The sequence below is a fragment of the Ornithorhynchus anatinus genome, chromosome 2, assembly GCF_004115215.2.
Source record: "Ornithorhynchus anatinus isolate Pmale09 chromosome 2, mOrnAna1.pri.v4, whole genome shotgun sequence".
Taxonomy (NCBI): Eukaryota; Metazoa; Chordata; class Mammalia; order Monotremata; family Ornithorhynchidae; genus Ornithorhynchus; species Ornithorhynchus anatinus.
Genome location: NC_041729.1, coordinates 90284291 through 90303749, shown reverse-complemented (window position 1 = coordinate 90303749; position 19459 = coordinate 90284291). Strand labels below are relative to the sequence as shown.

The 19459-nt window shown below is 45.5% G+C and overlaps 1 protein-coding gene across 8 annotated transcripts in view; it reads left to right on the top strand.

Moving 5' to 3' along the window:
* MYB (MYB proto-oncogene, transcription factor) overlaps positions 1–19459 on the top strand; it is a 45219-nt gene that overhangs the window by 3784 nt on the left and 21976 nt on the right. For 3 of the 8 annotated variants that reach the window (XM_001509928.3, XM_029052210.2, XM_029052189.2), the window contains exons 2-10: positions 6100–6217; positions 8930–9001; positions 9859–9951; positions 10255–10475; positions 12949–13183; positions 14477–14557; positions 14987–15091; positions 16736–16993; positions 17939–18289. In XM_001509928.3, coding sequence (XP_001509978.1) covers positions 6100–6217; positions 8930–9001; positions 9859–9951; positions 10255–10475; positions 12949–13183; positions 14477–14557; positions 14987–15091; positions 16736–16993; positions 17939–18289 — 1534 coding nt within the window. Of the gene's footprint in view, positions 1–3200; positions 3504–6099; positions 6218–8929; positions 9002–9858; positions 9952–10254; positions 10476–12948; positions 13184–14476; positions 14558–14986; positions 15092–16735; positions 16994–17938; positions 18290–19459 lie in introns of those variants that run through there. The other 5 variants (XM_001509958.3, XM_029052245.2, XM_007672932.3 and 2 more) reach the window with 4 other exon arrangements.

Here is a 19459-nt window from a genome sequence, read left to right as displayed (position 1 = left end):
CACTTGTCAGCTGGGTGACTGGGGGCAAGTCACTTCACTGCTCTCTGCCTCAGTGACCTCATCTGGAAAATGGGGATGCAGACTGGGAGCCCCCACGTGGGACAACCTGATTCCCCTGGGTCTCCCCCAGCGCTTAGAACAGTGCTCTGCACAGAGGAAGCGCTTAACACATAGCAACATTATTATGCAGTAGTATCTAGTGAGCGCTTACTATGGGATAGTGATAATGTTGCTATGTGTTAAGCGCTTACTCTGTGCTAAGCACTCGGGTCATCAGGTTGTCCCACGTGGGGCTCACCGTCTTCCTCCCCATTTTCCAGATGAGGGAAAGGGAAGGATGGCATTTGTTAAGCGCTTACTATGGTGCCGAGCACTGTTCTAAGCGCTGGGGGAGACACAGGGGAATCAGGCTCTCCCACGTGGGGCTCCCAGTCTTCATCCCCATTTTCCAGATGAGGTCGCTGAGGCACAGAGAAGTGAAGCGACTTGCCCCAAGTCGCACAGCTGACAAGTGGCGGAGGCGGGATTAGAACCCACGACTCTGGCTCCCTAATCCGCGCTCTTCGGTGCGGAGCACTGTACTAAGCGCTCGGGGATGGACAGTTGGGCAGAATTGATGGATTGAACGCTTTTTTTATAAAGAAGTGGTACTTTTTGAGCGCTTGGGGCGTGCAGAGCGCTGTACTAAGCGCTCGGGGATGGACAGTTGGGCAGAATTGATGGGTTGAACGCTTTTTTATAAAGAAATGGTACTTTTTGAGCGCTTGGGGCGTGCAGAGCGCTGTACTAAGCGCTCGGGGATGGACAGTTGGGCAGAATTGATGGATTGAACGCTTTTTTTATAAAGAAGTGGTACTTTTTGAGCGCTTGGGGCGTGCAGAGCGCTGTACTAAGCGCTCGGGGAAGGACAGTTGGGCAGAATTGATGGGTTGAACGCTTTTTTATAAAGAAGTGGTACTTTTTGAGCGCTTGGGGCGTGCAGAGCGCTGTACTAAGCGCTCGGGGATGGACAGTTGGGCAGAATTGATGGGTTGAACGCTTTTTTATAAAGAAATGGTACTTTTTGAGCGCTTGGGGCGTGCAGAGCGCTGTACTAAGCGCTCGGGGATGGACAGTTGGGCAGAATTGATGGATTGAACGCTTTTTTTTTATAAAGAAGTGGTACTTTTTGAGCGCTTGGGGCGTGCAGAGCGCTGTACTAAGCGCTCGGGGAAGGACAGTTGGGCAGAATTGATGGGTTGAACGCTTTTTTATAAAGAAGTGGTACTTTTTGAGCGCTTGGGGCGTGCAGAGCGCTGTACTAAGCGCTCGGGGATGGACAGTTGGGCAGAATTGATGGGTTGAACGCTTTTTTATAAAGAAGTGGTACTTTTTGAGCGCTTGGGGCGTGCAGAGCGCTGTACTAAGCGCTCGGGGATGGACAGTTGGGCAGAATTGATGGGTTGAACGCTTTTTTATAAAGAAATGGTACTTTTTGAGCGCTTGGGGCGTGCAGAGCGCTGTACTAAGCGCTCGGGGATGGACAGTTGGGCAGAATTGATGGATTGAACGCTTTTTTATAAAGAAGTGGTACTTTTTGAGCGCTTGGGGCGTGCAGAGCGCTGTACTAAGCGCTCGGGGATGGACAGTTGGGCAGAATTGATGGTTGAACGCTTTTTTATAAAGAAGTGGTACTTTTTGAGCGCTTGGGGCGTGCAGAGCGCTGCGCTAAACGCTGGGACAAGACAGTCCAGCAGTGAGGAAGGACCGTCCCTGCCCATGGGGGGGGGATGAGGGGGACCGTGAGGAGGTGTCCCTTTGCCGTCGGGGTCCCCCATCCCTGGTCCCAGGCTTCCCGGCCGCCTCCCCTCTGCGGGAAGGGAATTTCGCACCGCCTCCGGGAAGCCCTCCGGGAGGTCCTGGGGAGGCGGCGGGCTGCTCCTCCTCCCTCCTCCCCCCCATGGCGGCCGGGCTGGGGCAGGGAGAGGGGGCTCTCCCGGGATCTGCCCCCCAATTCGCCCTTCCAGCGTGGCTCAGTGGAAAGAGCAGCCCGGGGTCGTGGGTTCCAATCCCGCCCGCCCCCGGTGGCTCGGGGCAAGTCGCTTCCTTCCTCTGGGCCTCAGTGACCTCATCGGGAAAATGGGGATGAAGACCGGGAGCCCCACGTGGGGACAACCTCATCACCTTGTAGCCTCCTCCCTCCAGCGCTTAGAACAGTGCTTGGCACATAGTAAGCGCCCAACAAATACCACCATCGTTATGATTATGATTTTGTCCTTCCTCCTCCTCCTGAGATCCCGGCTCTCCGACTCCTTCTCGGAGGTGGGGGCCCCCTCCCAAATCCGCCGGCCCTCCACCGTTCCCTCCTCCTCCGGATTATTATTCTTATTATTTATAGCCGAATTGTCCCTCCCAAGCGCCTAGTACAGCGCTCTGCACCTAGTCAGCGCTCAATAAATACTATTGAAGGAATGAATAAAGCCACATCCCTGGCGGGGAGTTGCAAAGCACGTGGGTGCGGGGGATGGGGAGGCGCTTAGTACAGCGCTCGGCCCATAGTAAGCGCTCAATGAGGACTATTGAATGAACTTTATCGGTGTGGCAGCGGGGAGGGATGGACTGGGCTCCTACTTGTCGCCCGGTGGTATTTATTGAGCGCTTATTGGCCGCAGAGCGCCGTACTAAGCGCTTGGGGGTGTCCAATACAGCAATAAAGAGGGACCATCCCTGCCCACGAGCTCCCGGTCTGATTGCGATTTATTCCCTCAAGAGCAAGGGGTCTGGGGGGGGGGGGGGGCTTTATTTTCCACGCCCCTGGGGGGATGGAAGGGGGGGAAAGAAGAGGAATTCCACCTGGGAATGTGCTTGGGAAGGGACCCTGCGGTCCCGATAATAATAATAATGCTTAATCTGGTATTTGCTCATCAATCATCCATTCAGTGGCATTTATTGAGCACTTACTGCCCGCAGAGCACTGTCCTGAGCGCTTGGAACCCGTTGTGGGCAGGGATGTATCTGTTTGTGGTTGCATGGTACTCTCCCCAGCGTTTAGGACAGTGCTTTGCCCACAGTCAGCGCTCAATATACGCGACTGAATGAACGTCCAGCACCGCGATCAAGGGAGAGGAGCCCTGCCCCACAAAGGACCGTTTGTTAAGCCCTTGCAGTGTGCTAAGCGCTGTTCTAAGCGCTGATCTCACCTGGGCAAGTGGGGACGGAGGAGGGGCGGGGCGTGTGTGTAATGTGTTGTGTGGTGTGTGTTGTGTGTGTAGTGTGTGTAGGCTGGGGCACCTGGGAGATGCGCAAGGTGGTTAATGGGGTCAACTCGATGAGACTTTGAACCCCCGTTTCCAGAATCACAGGAGCAACCACATGTCATTTCCTCTCTCCACCCTCTTCTACCTCACCCCACTTCTTTCTCTCTTTTTTTCTCTTTTTTTTTTGGTATCTTTCAGTTTGTTTCCTTGACAAAATACAAGATTCATAATGGTAGAGACTCTTTAACCACACTCCCGGCCTAGCAGGTGGGGGCACAGCGCCTTTACCCTTTCAGGGAGGCTTTGATAGGGCGCCGGCTGCTGGGCCCAGATCTTGTCGGCAGCAACAGATAAAAATGAAAAGTTATTTGAGGGCCCCGGGAGAAATTAATCATGCTACAGATGCGACCCGGGGCTTCCTCCCCTTCAACGAGGAAATCTTCAAATGCAAAGTATCAAGTCAAGTCGCGACTCTAAGGGTTGTTGATCTTCTGCAGTTCGCCTTTCCCCCCCCCCCCGCCGGCACCAATTCCCCATCCCCGGTTTCCCTCCCCCGTGGGCTGCTGCAGGGCTGCTGCTGCATTGCTCCTGCTGCTGCTCAAGTGCGTGGTTTGGCCTGGCAGTGTCCAGGAAACTACCTGGCCACGCCTCTCACCAGACAGCAGCCACAGCAGCAGGAGGGGGAAATGGGCCACCTAATGAGACCTAGCAGTAGCCTTGGAGGGCCATCTAGCAGGCATGGCTTTGGCCGCTTTCACCTGCTTTGGCGGAGGGGTCTCCGGGCACGAGCTATGGCTTCGGGGCAGGACCCCCACCCTCACCCCCATCTCCCTACCCTAGGCCGGCGTAACTCGGTGGCCTCCCTCTAGACTGTGAGCTCGTTGTGGGCAGGAGTGTGTCTGTTGGTTGTTAAATTGTACTATCCTGAGCTCTTAGTACGGTGCTTTGCACACAGCGAGCGCTCGGTAAGTACCACCGAATGAGTCAATGAATAAAAAGTTGAGGCACGGAGTTGTCGCAGTTCTCCCACCTGTCCTTCGTTCCGGGAGTTTCAAGAGAGGGGGCCCACGAGGTCGCAGAGCATCAAGGACTTGGCTACAGAGTCCTTGTTAGCCATTGGCTAGATCCCAATGTTCATCTGGGACCTTACGGAAGTCATTTCTCTTTTTTTGCATTTCATCCGTGAGTGTGTGGTATGACTCTTGCTGGGCCTGGGATTACCGATCAACGTTTCCCAGCTTGCTGCTGTGTGAAACAGTGCCCTCTCTTCTTGGCCTGTATTTTCGATCGTGTGGATCTTGAAAGGAATTTACTACAGAGTTCTAATCCTCCTCCCCATCCCCCACCCCCCACCCCCTATCCCCACCCCAGTTTGTTTGGAAATTATTTTCAAAGTTTGGGTTACAGCATCCTGTATACTAGATAAACTGCTAGTTTATGAGGGAAAGTATAATAGCTTCCAACCGAGGAAAACTATCTGCATTCCAATTCTAGTGAGCACTGCTTGTCAAGGCCAAAGGCGGGTCATTAATATATGGTATTATTTTATTTTGGGGGGGTTTGGGTCATCATTTATTAGTCCCACACTCATCATTCCAAATATCTTGCGATCAATCCGTCATATTTATCGAGCACTTGCCGTGTGCACAGCACTGTACTGACGTCTCGGGACAGTGCGGTGAAACAGAGTTGGAAGACACGTTCAGTGCCCACGCTGACCTTACGGTCTAAATCTGTCCGTCTTTGATGGATTGATTTTAGAAAGGTTTCTAAAAAGTATCTCATCGATGCTTTGTCTTTACTCATACATTTTAAATAGTAAACTACAAGGACCTAAAAGCATTCGAGGTTGTGAAACAACCACCGCATTCAGCTAATGTTTAATACATTAAAAAAGTGTCCTTCAAAAGAAATCATAAATTCTTTATTTTAGTTAACTAGATAGGTTAAGACTTCTTTGCGTGTGCTAATAGGTTCCTTTTTATCCTACAGATGCCTCTAGGGAAATAAATCCCTTAGTCCTGAGGAAAATGAATTACAGGAGCCTCAGATACCATTTGGGTAGAGAGAGGAAAGTGTAAATTGGCAATACAATGGTTATGAAATGGCAGGTAGTTCACCTGGTTGCTCTGGAAACCATAAATCGTCAATTTGCCCATAGGTTTGCTCTACCTGACCATGAACCAGTGGGCGGGTTTGACATTAGTGTTTATTTACAAAACAGTGTGATCACTTGCTGGTCTTTCTTCTAGCTGTTTAGAAAAGCCCGTCCCCTTAGATGTCCCTGATCTTCTAAATCCTACAGGGATGACTATAATGATATTATTGAATAGAGCTACTCCGTGAACTTTTTTTGTCCTTTTGAAAAAACTCCAACTCGCTCAGGTTGGTATAATTGGTTTGGTTTGGTTTGTTGTGCATGTGAAAGTGTTCTTCAAAAGATGTGGCGTAGACTAAAGGTTTTGAGTATGCTCTTGTGTAAAGGACACGGGCTCTTATTCTCTTTATTGTCCTAAACACCATGTTTTATATTTAAACCTTGATTGGTTGAAAGATTGCCAAAAGTGTAATTTGTCACTGATCTAACAGTGTGAGCAGGTCTAAACATGCACAGTAATAAGGAGGGTGCCAGCTTTTTGCCTGTATCTGTGGATACCAAAAACAGCAGAACCAGTTCAGAATGCTAGAACAACAGAATGCAGAATAAAATCTCGTTGTGCAAGTTTTCAAACTTTTATCTCTGTAGCCTTTGTAGAGATTGTCGAGGGCTTTTTTGTGCGTCTATATGTGTATATATGTTTTGCAATTCAATAGTTTAAATCCTCTTGTTCCATTCTGTGTCCGCTCCCCTTTATTTCCGTAGCATATACAGCAGTGATGAGGATGACGAAGAAATTGAGATGTATGATCATGACTATGATGGGCTGCTTCCCAAGGCTGGGAAACGTCATCTGGGGAAAACTAGGTGGACCCGTGAAGAGGTAACTGATTAATTTTATTTCGGCCTGATTTCAACCTTAAGATTTTCCAGTATTCCTTTGAAACGGCAACAAGAGTCTAAATAAACCAAACTAAAAAGGTGGTGGGTGGTATTCCCACCTCTCCCCCTGCCCGCTTCTATGGTTGGCAAACTCTTAGAGAGCGCTTCATTTTGAAGAAATCCCTTCACCGAGCAGAACCAGTCATAGCTATTTGTTTGACCGCAGCAACTGACTGTGACATAAATCCTTCTGCTCACCTCGAAACCTTATAGCACTACTCCCTTGATTTCTGTGGTAATAGAAAAAACAATGTTTCAGCCAAAAAACGATTTCATTGAATAAAAGAGCTTGACATTTTTGATGATCGGTTTCCTTTATGGTAGATAACAATTGAAACATTACCAAGAACCACCAGCACCCCTAGGCAGCACCTGTCAATCAAACAGTTCCCTGGGCCCAGTAGGGGACATGCTTGAGAACGCGCTCTCAATACAAAACACCCTGTTTGCAGAATATCAATATCACATTTTTTCTCTTTGTGCTGAATTTCAGTGTGGGGCAAAGTATTAGCATCAGATCCTCTTAATGTTCCTTGGCTAAGGGTTCAGCTAGCATTTGCTCTGAAAAGACACAGGTTAAACACGGTAAATTTTTCCTCCTTGCTGTCAGTTTTTACCTGGCATGGGTTAGCCACAGAGCTCGCCACTGGCTTCATTTTAAGGTGGACTTATCCTCTCTTCCAGGTTGGGACCTCATTTTGCGTCAGTATTATCCTACAAAAAGTGAACCATACCTGGGGCCTAGAAATCAAATAGTCCTTTACCCCACCAGCGGTCCTCCTAATGAACAATTAGGAAAGTAGTTCTCAAATCTTTTCTTCTCAACCGGTCAATCAGTAGTTTTTATCGAGTGCTTACTCTGTGCCGAACTCTACTAAGTTCTAGGTTCTAGTACGGTAGAGTTAGTCTACATCATCCCTGTCCTCAAGGATCTTACAGTCTAACTGGGAGAGGCAGCCACATAAATCAATCATAGGTAGGGGGAAAGCAACCCAGTTTAAAGATATATATGTATATGCTACTGGCCAAGGACTTGGCAAGTGTGTACCCTGGTGCGAAGGTGACCCTGAAGTGGCTAAGCAGTGGGAAGGGAAGGGGAAATGAGAGTTAACTGGGGAAGACCTCTTGGAAAACCTGAACTCCCTGCCCCCCGCTTTCTCTGTAGCCTGTCAGACATTGAGAATAGGACAGACTTTGCTTCCCTCTTGGCACTGGTGCGGTTCTTGAGGCCTGGTAGGGAATAAGGGCCCGAAAAGGGTCCTGGAGATACATCAACTCTCCGTAATGTAGCAGTGCTGATCCTTCTTAGCCTCTGCCACTCCCTTCCTCCTCTCCGTGTTGTGGGATATCTGATGCCAAGTTTGATAAACACCATACGAGGTGGTAGACTCTAACTTCCTCCTCTAGGCTCTAAGCTCCTTGTGGGCAAGGAACACGTCTGCTGACACTGTTGGATCGTACTCTCCCAAACACTCGATATAGTGCTCTGCGCACAAGAAGCACTCAGTAAATACCATTGATTGGTCGTAGATCGGTTAGGGCGAAGGTCATTTCTGACCTTTTGGGCCGGTATGGTGAGCCCGATGTTTGGAAACCGCATTAGAGGCACAGTGGTCTGCTGGAGAGGGGTCTCTTTAGGAAGGTATGGAAGAACCTCATGACTGAGGTCTTATGGTGGGGCTCGCTTCGTGCTGTGAAATTATCTATTCATTTCCATTGAGTGGCACTCCACGCTTCGGCTGTGAGTAAAGAAACTCTGTTGGGAAGTCGAAGGAAAAGTGTTCTCCTCTGCAGATGAAACGAATTGACTAGATTCACAGTAGGCCCTGTTCTCCTCTTCCTGTTGGAAAACACTGAATTTTGGTGCAGAAGGCAAGGGGAGTTTTTTCTCATCAAATTATTGCCATTTTCCCCTTTAATCAGGCTTAAACAGGGCAAAATGGAGCATCTGCTAGATGCTGAGTTTCTCTACTAGACTATTAGGCCCCTGGGGGCACGGATCGTGACTTCTGACACTATCACGCTCCTCCAAGGGCTTAGCACAGTGCATTCAGTAGTGGCTCATTAACTTCGGTTGGTCGATGGATCTGCTGGGTACCGTCGGAAGCCCCTAAGAGGCTTCGTGTGTCAGACAGCCGGTAATGGAACTCTCTCTGTTGGCCCCATTTGACGTGCGACAGTAAGCAGCCTGTCACGAACAGGAGACAGCCAGAGAACATCCCCAGAGAAGTTGATATATTGATTCATTCGATCGTATTTACTGAGCGCTTACTGTGTGCAAAGCACTGTACTAAGCTCTTGGGAAAGTACACTACAACAATAGTGACATTCCCTGCCCACAACGAGGAAAGAGCATATACTAAGCACCTGGAGAGATTCCACAGGTAAGAACTAGGCATGGCAGTCAGGATCATGTCAATACATTTACGATCCTAATATCCTGCAGTATTGAAATATCTCCAGAATTCAGGGTCAGATGAGGTTTACTGGTTTTATTTCCCTCAGAGAAATACAAAACTATCCAAAGCATTTGGAAAGTATCTTGCAAAGATGAATTTTTATCTGGGCATCGGTAATTATTTTTCTGTTTTCATATCGTGTTGATTGGTTCACTGCAATTGTTCCAACTAACACTTAACTTTAAATGTCTCAGGATGAGAAGTTAAAGAAACTAGTGGAACAGAATGGCACAGACGACTGGAAGGTTATTGCCAATTTTCTGCCTGTAAGTGAAGATTTGCTTTGGATATTTAAATCATGTGGGAGTAAAATTTGTACCTCTTTTCCAAAATAATACAACATATTTGATTATGTGAACTGTTTAAGCAACTGGGTAGAGTTCTCCTCTTTACCTACAGTCTCTTGAGGCAAATAACCAGGAGGTTTTAGAAACGTTGGTGGATTTCTGAGGAGCTTTGGAGAGATTGACTCACATGGTCCTTCATTTCCTTGATTTCTGAAGGAAGTATAAAGTGGGAACGTGGTAATTTGTTGCCCAGTAAATGATTAACTTAATAACACAGGTCAAATGTCTAAGTTCAGAAAAGAAACACGTTTCAATCAGTTGTGATGGTTGCTCACAGAGCATGGTGTTTCTTTTGAATTCTGTAACATCTGATTGGGCACTGCAGATTTGAAGATGCCATCGAGTGAAGCATTGTGCTGACCCAGTTTGTAGCTGGCTAAAAGTTAGATTGGCTGGAGGTGTATGCAAATTTTGTTGGTTTGATCTGTAGTTGGGGTGGGGGTAGGGGCTGGTGTGCGTAGGCCATGCCCTTGAAAATTGAGGATTTATAGGGCCAGGCCCACCTTTGACCTCCCCTATCATTTCAAGAATTGGCAGACCTCCCTTACAAGTTCTGAGCAGTTCAAAAGATTTTGATTGGAGTCACAATGCCTAGGAAAGAAAATCACCTGCTGTTTTCCTCTCATCTCATATGTGAGGGACCTCGGCCATGAAGTCTTCATGTACATCTCCAGTACAGTCACACCTAGGAATGCGCTCTCACCGGCAACACTGTCACCTGTGAGCCTGACAGTTCTAGTTAGAGAGCATTTAACTTACGCGTTTTATCCTTTTAGAATCGGACAGACGTACAGTGCCAGCACCGATGGCAGAAGGTACTAAATCCTGAGCTAATAAAGGGTCCCTGGACTAAAGAAGAGGATCAGAGAGTAAGTCCCTCTGCCCCCCTTCCCCTCCCCCCCCGACCTTTTTTCAAATCTTGAAGAAAACTCCCTAATTGATCCGTTGCCCACACACCCATTGTGGATGTGTTTTTTGTTGTTGTTGTCGTCGTCGTTCTTTTTTTCCCACTTCATAAACTATTTAAAGAGAAAACCCAGGACTGTGGGCACCTATGTGAATAAAGTGTCTCTGGAAGAATTTCACTGAAGCTGCCACAGCGCGGCAGAACGTTTGCATTGATTCATTATGCAACACTAAAACCCGGGTGGTTTTTGCATGTTTGTCTGAAGGTGATAGAGCTCGTGCAGAAATACGGTCCGAAGCGTTGGTCTGTTATTGCCAAGCACTTGAAGGGGAGGATTGGAAAGCAGTGCAGGGAGAGGTGGCACAACCACTTGAATCCAGAAGTTAAGAAAACCTCCTGGACCGAAGAGGAAGACAGAATTATTTACCAGGCACACAAGAGGCTGGGGAACAGATGGGCAGAAATCGCTAAGTTACTTCCTGGACGGTAATAATGTGTAATCGCTTTTAAGCGGGAAAGGAAAGGGAGTGGGGCTTGAGGGTTGTGTTTTAAATGTCCACTGAGTGAATTACACACTTCTTCATCACATGTCTTGTGTTGGGTCAAAGATTCGAGGGTTGTTTTTCCTAAGATTAAAGAAACAACGGCTTCAAAATATCATCGCGTTACTGTGAAGTAAAGAAAGTTTAAATAGTAAGAACCAGTGCCCTGCTTTTTTAGCTGATATGGCAGAAACCCCCAAACTTCTTTTGATGAGATGCAGTGAAAGGAGACATTATTTTCCCCAGAAAGTATTTGTAGCTGGTGTTTCATCGTTTTATTATTTTTTTAATGGTGTTTGTTACGTGCTCATTATGTTCCAGACACTGTACTAAGCTCTGGGGTAGGCACACGATAATCAGGTTGGAACCAGTCACTACCCCACATAGGGCCCCCAGTCTTAATCCCCATTTACAGATGAGGTAACTGAGGCACAGGGAGGTACGGTGATTTACTCACGGTCCCACTGCCGACAAATGGCGGAGACAGGATTAGAACCCAAGTCCTCTGACTCTTAGGCCCATGCTCTTTTCCACTAGGCCGTGCTGCTCCTCCAAGTATAGTAAAGTAGAGAATACTGGCAAATACCACTGGGTAAAAGTGGAAAACCAAAACAAAAAAAATTGCAGCCGAGAGGTCATATCTGAGTACTTGAAAATAACACCCTTTTCCTTTGGCTCTTTTTTAAGGTCAGAACAGTGGAAGACTAAAAGAGTTTGTTTTCTCAATTTAGAAACTATTTCTCTGCAGAGTATACACCCAATTCTCCCATAGTGTGAGGTCATGTTCTCACAGAACCCCACGTTAAGGAAACCTCGGTTTGTAATTCGTATTGTGTCCGCTGCTGTGCACTTGCACACAACTGTTTTTCAAGCCCCATGTTGCACTGTATCCTGTCAGGCCTGTGTCGTCAGAAACACATTCCCTAATTCTGTTGTCACGTTCCAGCCATTCTGTGTAGTGCAAACACACGTTCTGGTGGAACTGAGTGGCCTCTTATCACTGCATAAACGGCCCCGTTAGCAAATCGAAGATGGGTGCCTTTACTCCCCTGCAGACTCTCCACTCCAATGTCTGTCTGATGGTCCCACCAAGGAGGGTATAGTGTTCTTTTTTTCCCAGAAGTGACATGTATTTTACATGTGTACCACTCCCATCTCCAGAGCTGTCAGGTAGTTCTGAGTGGACTGTGTGTAGGCCAGGAAGTGTCAGGATCAGTTTTGGACTCTCAGTCAATCAATCAATCAGTGGTATTTATTGAGTGCTTAATAATGATAATAATAATAATTATTATTCTGGTACTTGTTAAGCACTTACCATGTGCCACGTACCGTTCTAATGCACATACTGTGTGCAGAGCACTGTACTAAGGGCTTGGGGACGTGGCTCAGTGGAAAGAGCACGGGCTTGGGAGTCAGAGGTCGTGGGTTTTAATCCCGGCTCTGCCACTTGTCTGCTGTGTGGCCTTGAGCGACTCACTTAACTTCTCTGTGCCTCAGTTACCTCATCTGTAAAAACGGGGATTAAAAAATATGAGCCCCACGTGGGACAGTCTGATTACCCTTTATCTACCCCAGTGCTTAGAACAGGGCTCAGCACATAGTAAGCGCTTAACAAATACCATTATTATTATTATTATTACACAGCAATAGAATTGGTAGACGCGATCCCCGCCCACAAGGAATGTGTAGTCTAAAGGGGGAGACAGACATCAAAATAAATTACAGCTAGGTACACGAGTCCTGTGGGCCTGAGGGAGGAGTCACTAGCTAGCCTAACTCCGTTTTGGGGGTCCTCCTCAGTTTGGGGGTTACCGGCAAAGGCAAGTGGCAAAACATCATACATTCATGGAAGTCTCTGGGGGCTATGTGGAATTCAAGTCTCAACAGCACTCAAGAATAAGGCTGGGCCACACCAGCCCCCTCCAGAAATAAGAACCCGCCATGCCTTGAATGGGCCTGGGGATCCTTGGGGAGGGTCTGGCCTCTATTTTGGGACTTGGCTTGAGTTGGGTGGGCTAGCGATTGCTGCAGCCCATGCAAGACTTTATTATCGGCTACCTAGAGAGTTGGCATTGAGACAGCAGTCAAGTGGTTGTTTTCCTAGTTGGGCAGAACCTTTCCGAGCAGTTCAGGTTACTTGACTCACATTAATCTCCCCCACTGTTGCGGTGAAACTCTCTCTTTATTAAGGAAATGAAAAGGTGCCGAGATGGAATTCTTTCCATTTGGGGAAATGGAATGAATAGGGAACCCATACATGTGTACAGTGGTTTCTGTCAAAGGCTGAGCGGAGGGAGGTGGGGAAAATAAAACGCCATATGATACAACAGTAAATTTGATGTCTGCTAGGAACAGTTTTCTGTCAATTAACTTAATCTGAATAGAAACTTTTTTATGTTCATATATTCTCTGCGCAGAACTGATAATGCTATCAAGAACCACTGGAATTCTACAATGCGTCGAAAGGTTGAACAGGAGGGTTATCTGCAGGAGTCTTCCAAAGCCAACCAGCCTACAGTAGCCACAAGCTTTCAGAAGAACAATCATTTAATGGGCTTTACCCACACCCCACCCTCTTCCCAGCTTCCCCCAACTGCACAGCCCCCAGTTGCCAATGACTATTCCTATTACCACATCTCTGAAGCACAAAATGTAAGCTGATGAAAACCATTTGCTTTAGCTTTTTCGAGGATTATTTGCTTTCCAGTTAGAAGCTTGTTTTGCATCATCTCGTTTGACATAGGGGTAGATCATCGAGGGCTAGGATGGGGAGATAAAAACAACTGTATAACAAGGAGAATTGCTTTTATTTTTGAGTGGCCATGTGATGTTGAGGATTAGGTAATATCTTCCGAATATTTTCCATAGAGACCTAGAGAGTAAACTCTAGAAATATTTAGCAAATCTCTGTTGTAGACCCAAGTTCTCTATCCTTGGATCTAGAAGGTAGTTCTGGAGGCCTTTGCATCTCGCTCCCCTTGTCTTTAATTTTTTTTTTTTTTTGCATGTGTGTGGTTGTCCTGAGCCTCTGTTCTATATACTTCTGATGCCGCTAAGTGCTCGTCACAGTTGATGCAGAGAGAGTGACGAGAAGAGCGGGGAAAAAAAGTGTTTTAATAACAACTGGATGGATGGATGGAAATAATCAAAATTTTAAGCTTCAGAATTGCTTGAGAATAATCTGCGGCCTCTGGAAGCATACACAAATCATATGCAAATCCCATGCAAATCCACTCCTAGTTCTCCCAGCACTCTTTCAGATGTCTTTGAATTTGTCTTTGGGAAAAAAAAATTCACAGTGGAGAATATTGCTTGTTTCCTCCCCAGCACTTAGTACAGTGCCTGGCACAGAGTAAGCACTTAACGAATACCACAGTTATTACTGTGAAATTTAGTGTAATTAAAATCTTCAGAGGATTAGTGATCTGAATTCATACTTTTGCTATATTAATGCTTGAACCGGGTGATGCTCACAAACTTATCGATCCCAGGGAGGGGTTTGGTCTGTAGTTTGTACATCCTCATTTATATGTGTTTGTGGACATTTTGGCACTTCCTATTAAACTCTCACCATCATCAGTGGATGAAGAAATATTTATTTCGCGCCCTCCTTTCCCCTTCCCCCACTGAGTATACAAAATAGCAATGTACGAGGTACTCAGTGGTTATGCTAAGTAAGGATATGGTTTTTGCTTTTAAGGGCCTTATAATCGAATAGAGGACACAAGGCAGAAACAACGTTCACTCAACTAGTGTCCTTGGTCTTGTAGAAAAGTAGCTTGATTTTTTTTTTCTTTTTGCTTGTCCGGAACTTGGATCTGTGCACAATAATCATATTCTTCTTTAGGGTTCCTTCAAAACCCTGATTTTCAGATTGGAATGCTAGCTCTCCTGGAGTGTGTGGCACCATAAATGACATGAATTATGTCTTACTCTTTGATTTAGGTCCCTGGACAGATCCCGTATCCTGTAGCATTGCATGTAAATATTGTCAATGTTCCTCAGCCAGCTGCTGCGGCGATTCAGGTAGATAACTTAAAGATCATTTCAGGAGGGAATTGAATCAGTGTTTGATGTAGAGCCAAAGCTATTAAAACAAAACAAAACTGAATGCCTACTATCCTGTCACAAAGATCACATGTTTTCACCCTACCGAAGTGGTATGGACAGGGGAAGGGGCCGGGGAGGGAGTTCTGACATACAATCTGCTCTTCTGAGGAGACCTCCAAACACCCCATCCCCCTGCACCTCCCGGGGTTTCCTAGATGCTGCTCATTTTAATGCCTGGGATTAAACTCAACGAGAAGTTTCGCAGTGGAAAAATGCAGTCGGTGTTTGTGTCGCCTCTGAGTCTAATATGGCTGTGGTACCAAATGAGAGCAAGCCACAAACATTTTACTTTACAGCATCCAATCAGACCTTTATCTTTTCTTTTCCCTCAACTCTTAATTTCAGAGACACTATAATGATGAAGACCCTGAGAAAGAAAAACGAATAAAGGAATTAGAGTTGCTACTAATGTCGACTGAGAATGAACTGAAAGGGCAGCAGGCATTACCAGTAAGAATGTCACTGTGTGCTTGGATGGAGGGATAGCAGCTTTACTCCAGTGCTTTTCTTTCTTACTTTCCCTTCCCTTCTAATTGTGAAACTAATCGAGGCTCTATGTTTCCATTAAGAAGAACACAATAAAATGGCAATTGGTTAGGGAAATGTACTTCTCCACTATGACTGGGAGACATTTTCTCTTTAATGGCGTGAGGAACTGTTCTAGAGATGCAGCGTGGTCTAGCGGAAAGAGCATGGGCCTAGGAGTCAGGGGGCCTGGGTTCTAATCCCCGCTCTGCCACTTGCCTGCTGTATGATCTTGGGCAAGTCACTTTACTTCTCTGCGCCTCGGTTTCCTCATCTGTAATATGGGGATACAAAATCTGATGTCCTTCCTACTTAGACAGTGCGCCCCATGTGAGACGGGGACTGTCTCGACCTGATTAACTTATATCTACCCCACTGCTGAGAACATAGAAGATACTTAACAAATGCCACTATTACTGTTGTTGTTGTTGTTATTATTGCATCATTATCACCGAATTGGTTTTTCCAAAGTGTCATACACAATTTAAAGTATCAGAGAAGGCCAAAAAGAAGTAAGTGAGTGTCTCAGCAGACTTCTTAACATGGGAGAATCTGCCTTATATTTAAGAGCCAAGTTTCTTGTAATGAAAACGTAGTGCCTTACCATTCAATTTTTCTCTTCGGTTCAATTCCCTCTTCAGATGTATATTTCGTTCTTCATAACTTCAAACTCGACTTGGTGCATGCCCCATTCTGTTTTGTTTTTTGGTTTTTTTTTTTTTTGTTTTCTCTGTGAATATGCTAGAACCTTTAGTTGCATGCGTGAAACCAGTGCTGGCTATTACTGAATTCTGAATTCTCTTTGTAGTGATCAGGTAGTAAATTAGTAAAGCAGCTTCTACTTTGTAATACAGTTAAACAATCACAAAAAAGAAAAGTGATAGCCAGCAGATACTTTCATGAGTAATTAAAAAATAATAATTAAATGATTGTTTGCATGATATGTTAGTTTGACCACTTTTAACTTTAGTTAATGTTTTGCAATTTCTTCTGTTGCATGATCACCTTGGAAAGAGATTTCTGTTAATTTGCTCTTCTGCTTTCCTAACCACGTTGATTTGACAGCCTCTTCATTGCATTGGTGTAAGCTGTAGCACTAGATAGGGATAGAAGAAGCAAAGAGAAATGCAAACAAAAGCAACTCTAACTCTTAAATCCCTAAACCTTTTGCAGAGTAGAATGCTAACTGGGTCATCCCGATCCTCAGCACAGAGTATTTGCGGAATCTTTATGGACTTCTGGAATAGTCTACAAATACGATCTTTTCTATACTATCTATGAGAGTCCATGGACCCTATGTGGGCACCCATGCAATTTGCTATTTTAACCAACTGATGATATTAAAGGTAATCACAAAGATGAGAAAATAGGCCACTACTTAAAAAGCAGGGTCTTACATTGATAAAAGGAAACATCTTGACAACTGTTTCATAGGCGTAAGTTTTAGATGATGAAACGACTTTTATCTTTCCTCCAACAGCATCTGACATCTTGTGCAACTTAATTGCTAAGTTCCTCCTTCCTTTTTTCTCCCCCACTTTTTCTTTTTTTTTTCTCTTCTTCCCTTAGACCCAGAACCACACATCCAGCTACCCAGCCTGGCACAGCACAGCGATGGCTGATCACGCCAGACCTCATGGTGACAACGCGCCCATTTCCTGTTTGGGAGACCATCACCACTCTACTCCATCTCCTCCAGTAGACCATGGCTGCTTACCTGAAGAAAGTGCATCCCCAGCGAGGTGCATGATCGTACACCAAGGCAACATCTTAGACAATGTTAAGAACCTCTTGGAATTCGCAGAAACACTTCAGCTTATAGATTCTGTAAGTAGCAATTTTAAGGTCTGAGTTGAGTTGTTTTGGTCAGGGGAAGTGAGGAATTCCCATGCTTTAGGTGTTCTTGTTTTCTCCTGCATATATCTTAGTACAAGCTTATATTCTGGCAAGGCTGGAAGTAGGATTTCCGAGTTGTTATGAACTTTAGTCAGTAATGTGAACCTGAGTACCTATTTTGTGTTGAGCCCCATACCAGCTGCGTACCTGCCAGTATTATCCTTAGTTCAGACTACCTGTTGTTTCGTGGGCCACCTGGGTCAAAATCTCGTGCTTTGCATGTTTCGTTTAATGACCCATCTTTTAGGAAATAGGCAAATGAAGCCTTAGGGCTTAGTTTAGGGCACGGGGGCCGTCTGTTCAGTTTTACTGTCTCAACGATTCTGCCTTCCTTTGGTATAGACCGTCAGTAGCTCTGACCTTTCAGAATTTAGGAGATTGCAGGCTGAATTCTAAAAGTGTGAGGCTTGCTAGGTCGTGCCACAGGGTTTTCTCCTAAAAGCCAATCGCCCTGGGGAGTGTGAGTTATGACAGTATGTCAGTTTTTTGAGTATTAATTGAATTCTTGTGTAAACAAACTTCATTTCAGTTCCTAGTTAGTAGTGCTTTTCCATTAGGGAAGGGGTCTAGATTTGGCATGCGTGTACTGAAGAGGGCTATGCAGAAATGAAGAACTCAGGCTCTAAAAACAGGAAGTTCTAGTGCCAAATAACAGGTCAGCAACTGCCCGGTAAGGGACCTACAATCCGCTCCACTGCATGCCATGGAGTGTTAACTGTCAGGCGACTCACCTAAGGGGTCAGACTAAATTAACCCCTGGGGGCGGAGCGTTTGTTTTGTAATGGGCCTCTCTTTCTCAGTGCTGTGCTTGCGTGAAGTGGCCCACGTCATGCACACACGCTGTCTCATGGCTCCATACCTCCCACGTCGTTTCAGGATTCTTCATCGTGGTGTGATCTCAGCAGTTTTGAATTCTTTGAAGAAGCAGATACTCCACCTAGCAAACCTCCCTCAGGCAAAGCAGTTCAGCTTCAGCCAAGTAGACCCGAAGGATACCCTAGCACTTGCTTGAGCAAACGCATATTGAGTCAGGGCTCTCTTGACTCCTCCAAGTTCTTGTCTACTGCAAAGTACAGCGCAGCTCCATTGGTCATCCTGCACAAAAAGAGAGGAGGGCATGCCAGCCCCTTGGCCACTGGAGGCAATAGCTCCTTCCTACTTTCTGACGTCAACAGTTCCACGCCTAAGCGTTCCCCTGTCAAAAGCCTGCCCTTCTCTCCCTCCCAGGTAGATCAAGACTTCTGAGCAGATGTTACTAATTCTCAACAGTCACCAGAGTGTTAACAATTTAGAAACTAATCCTTGGAACAAATGACTAATTACTGTTGCACTCGTTGATTTCACTCCATGTTTGAATCTAGCTAGCCACTTCTGGGTCAGTCTTTATCACTCAATTTTAGGTTCTCTGCAAGCTAACTGATGATTTTTGTAGTTTAATTGCTACTGACTCTCCGCGGTTTGGAAAGGAGGAATGATGGTTAATATGTGGGCCTTTGCTTCTGTTTCTTCAGGATCAGAATTTAACATTTCTGTCCCTTCTAACACTCTCTGCATCTCTGGCCATTTAGTGTGATTTTACTGACCTGGTGGAAAAAAACAAACTGTGTTTAGATAATGTTCGGGTTGGGAGCAAAAGTCAAAAATGTACTGGGTGTCACTCCATCCTCAATTTATGACTAAACTACATTTGTGGGAAGAAATGACTTCTCCTAAAGAAAAGACCTTCCGTCTTTACTTTGTATCACCTAACGTTTGTCAAGCAGCCATAACATTGTGTGAATGCAGTTTGTGACTGAATTTCCTTTTCTGATTGAATTATTTCCTGGTAACTGAGGAAAAAAACTGAGAAAAAGACCTCTTGGAACATTAAACCTTGCTCACTGATTGGAGAGTTGCTAAGGTATAATGTTTACCCAGGCACATTCATGTTTTGGCACTTTTTTGATCACAATTTCCATAACTTCTATTGTGTTGATTTAAACACAGCTTTAACTTACTGCAGTAATAGTGTTTTTGCAGTAGAGTTGTCTCATTGGGCCAATCAGAAAATTATGTTCTGGAATCTTCCATGCAACCTAACCTAGCTTTAATAATTGTCTTGGGCCATGGAGTTAATCAGAGAAAGTAAATGCAGTTGATATGAAAGATCAACATTGACTTTACAAAACACAAAAAAATTCTTGCCTAATTGACTTCTTTAGATTATAAGAAGTTAACGCCATTCCTCTGTTTAGGCTGGTGGCAAGTACATTTTATTGGGACAGCCTCTTCCATATTTTGCAATATTATCACCAGAGTCCCTGAGTTGAATATCACTTATCATATCCATATTATTGAAAGTGCTCTCCTGAAACAATGCCCTTATCCCATAATCAGTGTGCCTAAGCATATTTATTA